The sequence below is a fragment of the Cucumis melo genome, chromosome 6, assembly GCF_025177605.1.
Source record: "Cucumis melo cultivar AY chromosome 6, USDA_Cmelo_AY_1.0, whole genome shotgun sequence".
In the NCBI taxonomy this organism is placed as follows: Eukaryota; Viridiplantae; Streptophyta; class Magnoliopsida; order Cucurbitales; family Cucurbitaceae; genus Cucumis; species Cucumis melo.
The window spans coordinates 15,277,085-15,291,897 of record NC_066862.1 but is presented as its reverse complement, the minus strand read 5'-3'; the positions used below and the strand labels follow the sequence as shown (position 1 = coordinate 15,291,897).

The 14,813-nt window shown below is 31.0% G+C and overlaps 1 protein-coding gene across 1 annotated transcript; it reads right to left on the bottom strand.

Moving 5' to 3' along the window:
* Positions 1 to 2,460: 2,460 nt before the first annotated feature.
* Positions 2,461 to 4,369, bottom strand: LOC103496826 (major latex protein 15-like). The gene is made up of 2 exons (XM_008458834.3): positions 4,101 to 4,369; positions 2,461 to 2,941 (listed from the first exon to the last, which is right to left on the bottom strand). Exons 1-2 carry the CDS (start codon positions 4,285 to 4,287, stop codon positions 2,664 to 2,666), a joined length of 465 nt encoding a protein of 154 aa, XP_008457056.2. The 5' UTR covers positions 4,288 to 4,369; the 3' UTR covers positions 2,461 to 2,663.
* Between the last annotated feature and the right edge of the window lie 10,444 nt (positions 4,370 to 14,813).

Here is a 14,813-nt window from a genome sequence, read left to right as displayed (position 1 = left end):
TCACGACGAGTTTCTCACGATGATCTTGTCAACATCCATTTTTATGTCAACATAGCCTCTACCGATGCATTCTTGACTTCTGCCGACGCATCTCTACATCGGCATACCCCCTTATTCTTATAGTCTGTAATTCGTTGATTGTTACTAATACAATGTTATTATTATAATTTCAATAAATCATTATTAATTATATTATTAGTTTTGTCTTAATAAAAATCTAATAAACTAACATCATAAATTGTTTAATGAGTCTTGAATAGTATGTAGAGACATACAGAGATCAATGTTCGAGATATAACCTAAAGGGTTTATAGTATAGAGATAAGGATGAGTACCTTATCCTAGTAACACATGGATACGACTCATTTTGTATTTTATACAAACAACAATGATCCAACGTGTTCGTGTAGATAACATGCGAATGAGGGTATCCTATGTAATGAGTTTGTATAAGACCGAACCACAAAACAGTAACTACTAGATGTAACTCTGTTAACTAGTTAGGTTTCTATTTCACTAGGATGACCTAGGTAACTTAGTCTTATAATCTTGAGTGTATTATGAACTCTTTATTCGCGAAGGATTGTCCTTTGATTTGTATGAGCGATAGTATCCAGACTGTTAACTCAATATGCTTATCATTTTGGAGACAAGACTGAGTGAGAGCTGGGAACATAATCACATAAGATGAAATTCACTTCTTCCCGATTTTAAGGTAAGTAGATGAGTGTTCCCTCAAATGGTGTCTTCAAGACTTGAACAAAGAGCACTACCCTCTCTATGGCACAAGAGGGGTTTTTATTTTGTGGTTTGGACTATAAATAGGTTGTTCATTAGACATTATCATGAACAACCATATCCAATCCAACCTCATCATGAACAGCCAGAACGCTCACTCTTAACCTTGAACCTTAGCTTTATTGCTTAGTTCAAACTTAAACCCTTAAACTACTAAGCGATAAGAAAACACAACGTTAGATAAAGAATCAAACTTCTTTTATTAACTTAACAAACATTGGTTCCAAATGCTTTCTTTTACAATAAAGACATAAAACAGAGACTTCAGGCTTCCAACGCCCAGTGTAGATTCTTCAAATTCAAACTTAAAATGCATGGCTAACGCCTTAACACGTAGTAGCTCGCCTTACCCTTATCAACTTGGCCTTAACATCTGGTAAACTAGGAAGGGACATTTAAAACCTAAGTCAAATACTTCGTGAGGGATATTTTGGAAATCCTTTTGGGGAATACAATTTAACCACGTAAATTCATTTTCATAAACTCACTCTCAATGCCTCATTCAAAAACATAAATCACACATTAGTTGTTCTTATTCATTTTGTCAAGAACATGAACCATTCCCATGCATAGACTATTGTAATGACCGCTCCATCATCAGCATCCCGTGGAGAATCTCCTGTTTCATTTCTGATTGCTCAAGCTGTTAACTCAAATACATTGGTCAACTTCTTACCGCCATGTAGTCCACAAAATCTACGATTTCCTTGACTTATTATGTGCAGATAATAGCTCACTTATTGATTAGGAATAAAACTAATGGTTTACTCGCATACAAACAATCCATACAAACATGAAAACATGACAACTTTAACATAGAAACGCTTTCCTTTCAAACAATCACACTTTCTCATAAACATCAACAAGATTGTACGTGCGTTAAACATTAGCATAAAAATTTATTTATTTAGAAAGAAAGCTTTAAAATCTATGTTCATCTTTAGAAAATCACTCACAAAACTAATTCCCTTATTCTGAATGTGTAATCACCAAAACCCTTCTTCTCGATTGGTGACCTTCTCAACAGCACAACTCTTTGTACTTTTTGTTAGTAATTCAAAAATAACTCTTCCTTTAAGTTCTATTTATACTAATCTCAAAATTAGATTAGTCATTCTTTAAACTTTTCTTAGCGCGGTAGCACCTACTTGACACTTTACACGTGTAGGTTTGTTAGCTTACTAGAACATACTTGGCTTAATCCTTTACACATAGCCCACTAATTAATCATAATTAGGAAAATTCCTCAAATTCTCCTAACTCTCAATGCCTACTCTTCTTGCGATATAACATCAAAACGCCTAATTATTCATGAACGCAACTTCCTTCATCGCGTCGCCTAGCTTCAACGCAATCTGTCCTCATTGCATTACATGACCTTAACGCAATCTATCCTACAAAATACATATTCTCAAAATGTCTATCACTTCAAAATACATAGTCTCACAATATGTCACTAAAACCTTTAGCTACACGATAATAGAGCCATTCTTAGCGACACGTATCTCTAGCTACGTTGCTAATTAATACTTTTACTGGCGCATTTTGACTTATATTTTCACGTTTTTTACACCACTGAAAGTTAAAAGACCCCTATTAAACAAAAACATGATCATTAATGTTCAAAATAGTTTACATGGAAGGGAAGCAAGCTAGCAAATATGAAAAATATTGATGAAATTGAATTATATCTTCTCATCAACCTTCAACATTTTACATAATACACATAACAATTGAGATAAAAGTACAAATAATGGGAAACGTAACAGATGAGAGCCCAATTTATTTATAGATTTTTATTATTTAAACAAAAGCATAAACACGTTTATGGTGTTTTCTTCTCTTTTTGTTTTTTCCCTCTTCTTTTAGTTCATTATTTGTTTGGAAAGGTAAGCATCAAGGCCTTTGCACACTTTAACTCCAAATTGGAGATAGTTATGTGGTGGAGCAACATCTTCATCTGCCTTCATAAATCCCACTGACCATTTAACTGAGCTAACACCATTTTTACCACCATCTCTAACTTCAACTTTCACTTGGAACATTTCGAAGTCTTTTAATAGATCTCCTTCAACACATTCAAATATCACTGCTTTGTTAGGTTCATCCACAAGTAGCCTTGTCTTTACTTCTGCTGGGATACCTACCAATAAAAAAAAAATTTAGAAAACAAACCTTAATAATCCAAGAATTGGAGTTGATAAAAATAAAAGAAGCAACATTTAGTAAATCCAATAGGAGCAAATGTTATATTCAATTGGTTTGACCATATTAACGTTGACTATGAACCTTTCATATACCTTCATAATAATATTATATTATCTGCTTTGGAGATATGTTATTAATAGCCCTGTTTTTTAAACCACTTAAAAGTCTTCGTATCAATTATAAAGATATACGTAAAACTATCTTTGAATCGTGGCTCTTATACAAGTTGACAAGGAAACCTAACCCACGTTTAGACAAGACTCTAATATTAGTTGACAAAGATAACTAATGTCTTCACATATCTCTACGATTGCTTAATATTGGCTATTTTGTTCATTAGTCTTCCGAATTTCTTTTTAATGGCAAAAAACTCGATATCTTATAATAGATCTCTCCCTTTTATTTACCATGTAATGTTTGAGGTTTGAATTCTTATCCAATCCTTTGAAGAAAAATAAAGAAAATGGCTTGGGGATATTAAAACAAAATTAAATAATACATTTTAACTTGAGATATTAATTCAGTTAGAAGGTATATCTACTTTTCCTTTTTGTTTTCTATCACAAGCTTAGAAATATACTAGTTTGAATTGTGTGTATGCATGCACCAATATCAACTAGAGAGAAAATGACGTTTGAGACAACAAGTCAAAATGAAATCAACCAAATCATATTGCTAATATTATTCTTATCAATTCCTAAGCATTTTCACTTATTTAATAAGACTCTCACTAAATAATTCAATTATAACTTTTTATGAATAAAGACTTCTGCAGTTTGTTCACACTTCTTTTCTAACATTTGTGTAAAATTGAAACAACCATCTTCATTCTACGTCAACATTTTAAACTCTAAAGGAAATATATGTTTAAAGTTCAACAAATTTTTAAATATATATATTCACAAAGCAAGAGGAATTTAAGTAGAAGCATAGAGACATCCGAACTAGATTTCCATCCCCTAGCATCGGCCTCATCATGCCCCGATCAAAAGATAAAGCATATATATTGTAACATCAAATTAATATAATATAAAATATGAGGATTGAAAGAGATAAAAAATAACATAATGATAGATAGAGAGAGAGATCATCACCAAAGTCATATTTCCAATGGGTGACACTGCCATGAGTAAATCCATTTCCCTCCACAAACTTATAGCTCTGAAGATTTTGGGGGAACAAGTGAATATAAGAATCCATTTTGTTTAAAAAAAAGTCATAGAACTTATCACCACAACAATTCAGCTTCACCTCCTCTGAGATATTACAAATTTGAGCCATTTTTAAACCTTTCTTAAACAAAACTTAAAAGTATCTCTTTCTTCATCCATTGCCCAAAGGAGGAGACGTTTATATAGCCAAAATGTTGCACACAAAGTGGTTGAATTGATAATGATTTCAAGTAAAATATACAATGAGATATATTCTCTTAGGGTGCGAGCTTTATTTTTCAGCCATTGAAGCTAAGATTCTTAATGTCTCATTAGTGACTTATATTTCTTTTATTGTTTCATTTTAGCTTTCAACTTAATGTGGGATTATCTATACATATATATCAATAGTGGAAGAGAATAAGTATTAAAGAGGCACAAAAATAAAGCTACTTTAACTAATTTAAACAATTAATGGAAAAAGAAGAAGAATATAATGTAGAGAATGTTTGTCTAAAACTTTAAACCATATGTTGTTATTTGGTTTTGATTTTTTATTTTTGATATCTCAAAATCAAGTTTATAAACAATATAATATTTCGAAGTTACGGAGTCGTTTGTTTTGTTATCTACTTCTTATAGTAGTTTTAAACAAACTTCTTACAGTAGTTTTTCGTTATAGAATGTAGCTAAGAATCCAATTACTTAATTACACTGGAAAGGTTTAAATCATGATTGAAATATTGTAAGGAAATAAACACAATTTCAAATAAGCATGATTGCTTTTTTTTTTTTTAATGTATTGAAAATTAAATCTATTTCTTTCTTTGCTTCCTTTCATGATTCGCAAATTTCTCAAGATTATTTAGTTATCGGTTGAATTTCAAAGAAAATTAAAATATACTTCTTTTAATTTTGAAAGTCAGGTTTTGATTCTTAAACTAATGGGAGGAAATTAAATAGCTAATGAATAAATTAATTTAGGGGTGGAAGTAGTGTACGTTATAGAAATTTACAATCATATCAAAGCAGAAAAACACATACAACACATATATTATTATGGATATGAGCTAAACAAATTCCTTAAGACAATTTTATTCATTCTAGTGTCGAAGTTAGAGTAATTATCTCTCAGGATAGAACATATCATCTTTCTTCTAGAAGTAGCACCGCATTCAGAAGATAAATAAATTAAACTTTTGTGGATGTACCGAACATCAAATTTTGAAAATGGAGATACTTTTTGGAGAAAACAAAAAGTAATGAAAACCAAAATTGTTCTGCTTGTAACGCCCCCAAAAACTTAAAATAATTTTGGTGTTAATTATCTTAATCTTATTTAATTAAGTTTAATTTATTCGATGTTATTTTAAATTTATTTGATTGAAAATTATTTAATTTTGTGGAAATTGGAATTAATGAAACATTTGTTGAGAATTTTAAAATTATATATATGTGTGTGTATATATTTAATTATTATGTAAAAGTGAATGATATTTTGGAGAAAATATATTTTTGAGGGAGAAAAATGAAATAATTATAGGGGCGCTTGCAAAAATAGCAAAAACATTTATGATAATAGGGTACATGTCACTATATTTTCTAAATTGCAAAATTTACAAGCCGATAACTCTTTAATAGCCCTCTGATTAGCTTTTTGATAGTCGTTTGATAGCTATTTGATATCACTAATTATTTGTTGTTGTCGTCATCATCATCATCATTATCATCATCATCATTATTATTATGATTATTATAAACATTTATGATAATAGTGTCCATGTCACTACATTTTCTAAATTGCAAAATTTACAAGCCGATAACTCTCTAATAGCCCTCTGATTAGCTTTTCGATAGTCGTTTGATAGCTATTTGATATCACTAATTATTTTTGGTCGTCGTCGTCGTCGTCGTCATCATCATCATTAGGGGCGTTCGGGTGTGGAGTAGGTTATTATAATCTGTGGTTATTATAGTTTGTGGGTTATTATAGTCTGTGTTTGAGATGCAGATTATTATAGTATGGGTTATTATAATCTATGTTTGGGATGCAGATTATTATGATCTGGATGATAATCTATGTTTGAGGGCAAATTATTTTAATTTAGGTTATATCAAAAATTATTGTTTTTTTATTCATTTTGCAATATACAAATTTTTTTAAAAGTTATTTTATTTAATCTTGTTAATTATGTAGTTCATTTAATAATTTTAACAGAAAGAAAAGAAAGAAATGTTTTTAATATTTTCGGAACGAGAAAAACAGAAAACATTATCAAACATATTCGTACAAATACAAAAACATAAACGGAAAACATGAAACAAAAATGTTCCTAAACGACCCCATGTTACCATAAATTGTATAGAGTAAAAAATTTATAATCGATAAAATTGTTTCTACTATTTGATAAATACTTGCCTCTAATTGATCAATTTCATTATGGGTTCTTGTTCTTTTCATTATTCAACATGTTTATTTCTCCACATCTCTTTAGTTATTGCGATTGTCAGCTCTCCATTGATTTCTTCCCCCATCACCTTCAAATCATTTTCTTCTTAAACTCTAAACTTTGTTTTTCGTTCAAGTTTGAAGAACAAGAACCCATCCTCCATTAACTTCAACATCTTTAATTAAATGATATGTTACACTCTATCCTTTTGTAGAGAATCAAGTCAAAGTTGGAAAGAGATTTACATGTGAAAGACAACAATTCCATTGATATAATCCAAAAAAAACAAGCTAGCTTAAACAATATAATATCATATTGGAAGTAGAGTCCAAAATTAAGATTTTGGAGTTTGGCTTTCAAATTGACAACATTTTAATGCAGTAATAAGGGAAGACAACAATATGTGAGTTGAAGACAGCAATATGTAAGTTGAAAGAGTAAGAAAAAATAAAACAGAATAAATGTAGAATCTCTCTATAAAAAAATACAAACACAAATTAAAATTTTGGATTCAAGTATACACAATACACAATATCTTTATTAATATGACCACAACTGGCATCACCTAGAATGAAAAATTCCCGATCCTCTTTTTTTTTTAATCTATAAAAAAATTCTCTACCACCACCACCATTGTTGTCCTCGAACAATCATTTTCAAAAAAGAAGCAAATATTTTTCTAAGCAAATATCTTCCTCCATAGCCATTATGCTTGCCAAAGTCGAGTGACCGGAAACGAAGACGGAGACAGAGATAGAGATAAAGATGGAGACGGAGGAGGAAGACAAAAACGAAAACAGAGATGGAGTTGAAAACGAAAATATCTGGAGAAGGAAGATGAAGACAGAGACACATCAGAGAAGGAAGAAGGAAAATGAAAGAGAGAAGGGGAGTTGAACAGTAGAGGACGGGAGTTGAGAAAAACCTAATCCCCAGTTATATTGGTCTATGCGCCAAACGTGGAGTGGGCTATAATAGTTCACTCCACCCCACTCTAATACACATCTCAAACAGGCCCTTAAATGTAGCCTCGTTTCGCATGAAAGCCAAAGAGAAGAAAAACAAAAGTTTTTTCATCTTCTTCCTTGGCTCAACCCTAAAATGGCCGCCGCTTGCCACTCCACCTTCATCACGTTCGTCTTTGCCGATCATCAACCTCCTCCACCATTAGCCATAGCACGCTGAAAGTCACACAACTCTGCTATCTGATTTCATCTCCGTCGCGAAGTTTCTTTGTTTTGTCTGAGGTATAGTCGATCCCAAACGCTTCATCTTTATTTGTGGACTCAAGTTGCACATCGTCCATTAAGCTTCGTCGAATTTCTCTCCATCGTTTAAGATATAGTCGTGTGTTTCTGCTTCGTCCAGTCGTCGGTCTTCATTTGCATCTCCTCTCCTTCCGTTTGGTTGATCTTCTTCATCCAAGTCGCTATCCCTCTATGTCCGAGCCATGAAGTTGTCTCCCTTGTGTATGCAAATCGATTGCTCTTTCATAGCCAAGTTGGAGCTTCCCTTCACCTTTCCAAACGCCTTTTTACCCTTTTGAACAATTTTTTGGTGAGTTTTTTATTGGGTTTTGGATATACCCTTCAAGTGATATTTTTTGTTCTAAATAATTAAATTTTGGATCTAATTTGGATTTTACCCTTGAAGGTTCAATTGGCTCAATTGGAGGAATTGACTGTGTAATTTTTTTTTCCAATCAAGGTTGAATTGGAGAATTGTGACTGTTAGGGAATAAACTGTTAGCTAATCTCGAGGTAAGTGATTCTACTACTAGACCTAATTCAAACTAAATTTAAGAGCTATATGTATTTTGTGATTTTGCATTGATAGTAGCTAAAAATCCATAATGAGATGTTGTGGTTGTTAACTGATGTTATATGATGATTAAGCATGATTTATGGATTTCATGCTTTATGGATTATTATAATTATGGATTGTTATGACTGATGATTCATGTCATATTTATGTTGGTTATTACGTGCTTTTGGACTTTGTTATGTCTGTTAACTTTAGCTGTTAAGCTTTTTACCCACCTGTATTATGTTCCTATCTATAGGGGTCACTCACACGATTAGGGGTGATTCTACGAGACTACTCGCACAATTAGGGGTGTACCTACGGATCACATACGCGGTAAGGGGTAAGTTATATTGTGTATACAAGGTCGCTCGCATGACTACAGATGTTCCAACGGGATCACTAGCATGATTAGGGATGTACCTACCTATGATCACTCACACAATTAGGGATGTACCTACCTATGATCACTCACACGACTAAGGGTGTTCCTTCCGCATATCTTGTACAATTAGAAGTGTTCATACGATCTCACTCGCCCAGGTATGCTCCATTGGAAACAAAACATTATTATTATGTTCCTAACAAGTATATTTTATACGCATTCTTTTTTATGTTTAATATTTTAGGCAAAGGTAGATAATTTGAAAAGCTAGCAAACGAAAGGAAGGGTCTGTGACATGCTATATAGGATTCAGTTATGCTTCTGCGTCTATATTTATCAGTTTTTAAGTATTTTGTTTTTAGACATTTTTAATTAAATTTTTATCCTATTTAATTAACTTTATTTTATTTAAAGAATTGTTAGAACTTGTTGCTCACGTTTCCATAGTAATTTACTGGGTTTCGCCAATTTTATGTCTTCTGAACATTCATTTTGTATTAATTTTATAAGGATTGTAGTTTTCTTCTTTTCAAGAAAGTGTCTTTTGATATTCATCTTTTGAGTAATGACCTTAGCTTAGTCTAAAAGTTCGGGTTGTTATAGCTTACAAATTGAAGAGAGCAATTAATTTAAAGAATATTTGTGGTCATTCAAATAGTCGTGTCCTTTCTCTAATTTGGTTATTCTCATGAAATGAAGTCATTATTGACTTCATTTCATGAGGGAACACCATTCATTCGAACAATCTTCCCATAAATGGTATGTTGGCAAATGAAGATAGAAGATAGAAGAAAACATTTGGTATTTCCAAATGGAGAAATTGCATCAGGATAAGTAGTAAAATCTTTGAACTTTTCCTAGTGAAGTATCAATCAAGTTTAATTGGTTAATCAATGAACATGACGTAACGACCCAACTCTATATACTTGATTAATAACAATTTTGACATTTTCTTGAAAAGAAGAAAACTAAGTTTTTATTTAAAATAATTTCAAACAACTATTTATAAAATATAATTTGGCTAAATCAGTAAGAATACCATGAAAACATGTCATAACTGGGTCTAACTTGAAAGAAATAAAACATGCCCGACGGAAACAAGATCAAAATTCTACAATAATTGCACTTAATTAGCAAGAAATCCTAAATCGAAAAAACTTTGAAATTAGGGTATTTTTTTAAAAAAAATACTTATGTTCAAAGTTCCAATTAATGTTTGAACTACCACATAGGTTGACTTACTATCCTCCAGACTAAAAATGGAGTTGTGGGACCCATTGGATGATGAAAATGGAAGAGAGAAATAGATGAAAAAAATTGGGCTTGGAAATTTTTTTCTTTTTTCAAGTGAAGAAATAAAAAAACAAATTTCTTATGTTAGACCCCAAAAATTCCAACCCATCAAATGAGTTTCTTGGCCTTATTTATAAGAGATTTACATGCAAAAATGCACGTCCATGCAACACCAAAGCCCAACTCAAAGTCCACTTTCTCTAGTGCACTTTTTTCTTTTCAAAAGACAACAGCTAGCCCACTAGAGTTTGTGGGATTATCCAAAAAATGTGGGATTTTCTCGCTATGTCAAAGAGAAAAATGGTCATTTGGTCAAAAGTCAAACTTTGACTTTTCAAAACAAAAATGTCAACATTTTGACTTTTTACCATTTTGTCCGAATTGACTAATTTTGACCTTTCAAGCATGAATACACATTCATTTTCTTGAAATTTAAATCATATTTGAATATATTGCCTTTCAAAAATTAATTTTTCAAAGTAAAAAAGTCAATATTTTGACTTTTTACAACTTTGACTATTTCCATCATTTTCGAGTTTCTAAGTATGAATCTGCATTCATATTTTTAATATTTAAATTTCATTTAAACATAAATCTCTATCTCTTGTCTAAAATCCGACGGCTATATCATATATATTTGTCGATTTCTCTCTTTTCGCCTAATTTGAACAATTAAACTTATTACATCATACAATTCTAAGTTTTTTCCATATGAGCTAACAGAAAAACCTAATGAATCTATAGATTATGGATTCCAGCGATCCGAGATTAACTGGCTAGACTCTTTTATACCGAGCTAACCAACATTCGTTAACCAACAAGTCATTCCACTAAAGTTTGGGAGTTACACTTCCCTCACTATAGATATATTTATGTCCATTTGATATAACAATGATCAGCATAAGTTAATCTTTCACAGATTGTTCATAACCTCGACTTGGTCGAAATATCGTTTTATCCTTTAGACTACATCTTGCTCCTTAAGTCCAACTGATCCACTATTGAACAATTGGTTTAAAGTTCAATCTATAAACCAATGATAGGGTAGGGCCCCTTGTTCAAGACTTGGATTCAGTCCTTTAAAGAAACAACTTATCTAATAACCCTAAAGCAGGTAGGAGTGAATTTTATCTTCACCCTATGTCCTCAGCTATCCACCCGATCTTACCCCTAAAATAAGAGAATTTTTGGGCCAACACTAATGGCTGCTCTTACTTAAGAAAATCTAAAAATAATCTCGTGTGAATAGGAGTTCACAGTTAGCTCATAATTAAAATTAACTTACCTAGATAATTAATAATCGAGATAGTTAGTTTTAGACAATAAACGACATTATAACGTAAAAGTGACTATTTCATGGTTCAGTTTTATGTAAATACTTTACATAGGATGCTCCCACTTTCATGTCTTTACATGAACGATTCAAGATTACCTCGTTTCTACTAATTACAAAGCATGTCACATCCATAGCTTCTCTAGATAAGGCGCTCCCAACCTTTATTCATAAACTATAAACTATTTAGGCTATATACTCGAACTTGATTCACTTTTATGTCTATGTATAAAGTTCAAGTTACTCAAATATAGCATCGGGACCTTAGTTTATTGAATTTAAGATTATAATATTCAATTTCTCAATAATTGACTTTATTGAATAGTATATAATTACAAATTACAACTTTTAAGACATAAATTTTCCAACATAACTAATTTTAAAGAAAATAAAAGAAATAAATAAATCAAAATGTTTTAAATCAAAATATGGCATGTCACAGGCCCTTCCTTTCACTCACCAAATTTCTATTTTTTCTACTTTTGCCTGAAATATTAAACATAGAAAAATGGTGAGTATAAAAATATACCCAGTAAGGGACACACTACTGGTCCCGCTTGGTGATCTGTTAACCTTTAATTAGGAGGTACCAAAAACTATCGTGTGCTCGATGGAACACACACAATCTAGTGATATGGTAGGAGCAGTTCCATTAGTCGGTGAACTCGAAGGAACACACATGATATCAAGCTATAAGTTATTCCGTTAGACTGCTCATAAAACATGGCATGACAAATTTTTAGTCTTGTTAAATGCACATAATTATAGATTTGTGAAAAGACGGTGATCCCGAGGGACATCATACATATATGTACACATCCTAATAGCCAAAGTTAATAGACACCATAGACCAAAGCATGTAGCAACCATCATAACCATGTCATGAAACATTAATCATAAAATCCATAATCATGTAATCCATATAAAATGCACGATCATCATATAATATCAACCATCAACTTCAACATCACATTGTGCATTTTACCTACCATCAATGCAAAACTGGAAATTCATGTTCGAAGTTCAAGTAGTAGAATCTTTTACCCAAGAGATTAGTAAAAAATACTCCCAAGCCGATAGTAAAACTTCTCCAATTAATTTGATTCTAATCATAAAGAAAAATTTAAGTAACTTAATTACTAAAATTAGCAATTGTCTATCATCCACAAATTCTTCCATTAACTTACCAAAAATTGAGAGGTTGAAACCAATTCAACCTTTGGTGGAAAAATTCTACAAATTAACTCTTCTAAAATTGGCAAATAAATCCTTCAAGAAAAACCCCAATTAGATCCCTAAATAAATTTATTTTCAAATCAATAATTAACATTTGATACGTATATCCAAAACTCACAAATTAATAATTTTACTTAATAAAATTATCAATTATACCCAAACATTAATCCATATGATAGGCATGCAAACAATCTTTATCATACTTTTCCCACAATAAGCATATGCAAATAATTATCCTTTACACTTAGTCTAAATTCAATAGCTACGATTCAAAGTTTAACAGTAACCTTAGGCTATACATATAATTCACCATCATAAATATATCACAGGCTATGCATATACCGTTGGAACTTATGTTCTAAAACTTGTATTTTGTAGTTTAAATTATATTCTATATAATAAAGTTGTCATTGGCAACTTATTAGTGAAAACGGAATATTATAATGTTGAATTCAGTAAACTAAAATCACAAAGGCTATCTATTTTAGACTTAAACTTTAAGTAGTGACGTAAATGTGGAACACGTTTGAGTATAATGTAACGGTCCAAAAATTAAAATAATTTTGGAGTTAATTATTTTAGTTTTGTTTAATTAGGTTCAACTTATTGGACGTTATTTTAAATTTATTTAATGAAAAATATTTGGTTTTGTGTAAATTGAAATTAATTAAATATTTATTGGATGAATATTTAATTAATTAGAGACTTTGAATTTTTGGTGTTTTCGAGGATTAAATTAAGTTGTATGATATGAGTTTTAATTAAAAGGGTGAATTTTAAGGAATTATGGTTAACTATGTATATATATGTAATAAAATTATGGAATGGTAAAGAATGATCACATTACTGGCAAAAAAATATAATTATGATGAAAAGATATTTAATTTTGGAAAAAGAGAAAATGTTTGATCTGATTAGAGAACTAATCAACGAAGGAAGGGAATGAATTTAATTGGTGGAGAAGAAAATGAGATTTTTGAAATAATAATAATGATCCAAGACTAAATTAATAACCACCTCTAACTAAGTAAACACTATTTTAAATCCCTAATTAGCTGTAATAAAAACTATTTCAAAATCCTTAATTTTCTATAATTTTTATTATTTGACATTTATCATTATTTTATTATTTACTACACTATATACTATTTCTTTCTCGAACTAAAATTATACACTCCAGACACAAATTATTATTTATTGTTTGTTACAATTTCTACTATTTGACATTCATTATTCTTTTATTATTTTTATAGTGTTTATTTTTTTTCAAACTAAAATAATGTACACCCTAAACTGAAACTATTATAACTCAACTTTAATAAACTATGATTATAATAACTCACTTTTTACACACACCACCCTCTTAAGAAGTAGAGATTCTCAAATGTGGTATGATTTAGAAATGAGGTTTGCCTATAATGTCTGTTGAAAACTAACAGTAAAGACTCGTTTGTTTATTTAGCTACAATATCAGTTGAAAATTGACATTATAAATTTGCTTTCGTTTTTCATTTGGCCTGAAATTATATACATGCTTTTTTTTTTTTTTTTACCGATATCAGAGACCAAATTTGTTGTAGTTTAATCATCCAATGTAAAAGCCAGGTACACCATCCTTTCATTGAATAGTTAACGAAATCCTAAGGGCAAGAACAAAAATATATTCTTTTGTAACACCCCAAAATTTGAGGTATTCTTTTCAACCTAATTATATTTTTTTATTAAGATTTTAAATTTTCTGATGTGATTTATGTTTGAATTTGATGAGATAAAGAGAGATTTTATTATAAAGAAAAAGAAAAGGAAAATAATAATATAATAATCATATAATATTATTATTATTATTACATTAATTATTCTCCCTTGCGAAGAGTGTGAAGCAAAACCCCTTCACCTTCTCTATTCCTCGTCCTCTTTGTGACCTAGCAGCCTACCTCCGCCCATCTTCAACGTCCGGTCAGCTTTCTTCTCGAGCTCCATTCATGCACAGTCGTCGCAAAGCTTCGTCTCGAAGCCTTTCGTTTTCCGTCAAGTGTCCGCGTCCCAGGGGTTTTGTCTGCGTCAAGCTTCTGGATTGCCCTTTGTCTTCCTTCGTCGCATGTCATCGCATGAGAACGTTGATCTTCGTGCCGTCGAAGAAGCTTTCATCCGCGCAT

What these genes read in the sequence shown, in the direction of transcription:
- LOC103496826 (XM_008458834.3), bottom strand. Translation starts at nt 4,287, where the DNA reads ATGGCTCAAATTTGTAATATCTCAGAGGAGGTGAAGCTGAATTGTTGT. An exon ending in CCATTGGAAATATGACTTTG is followed by an intron (nt 2,942 to 4,100) that starts GTGATGATCTCT and finishes TTTTATTGGTAG; the next exon opens with GTATCCCAGCAGAAGTAAAG.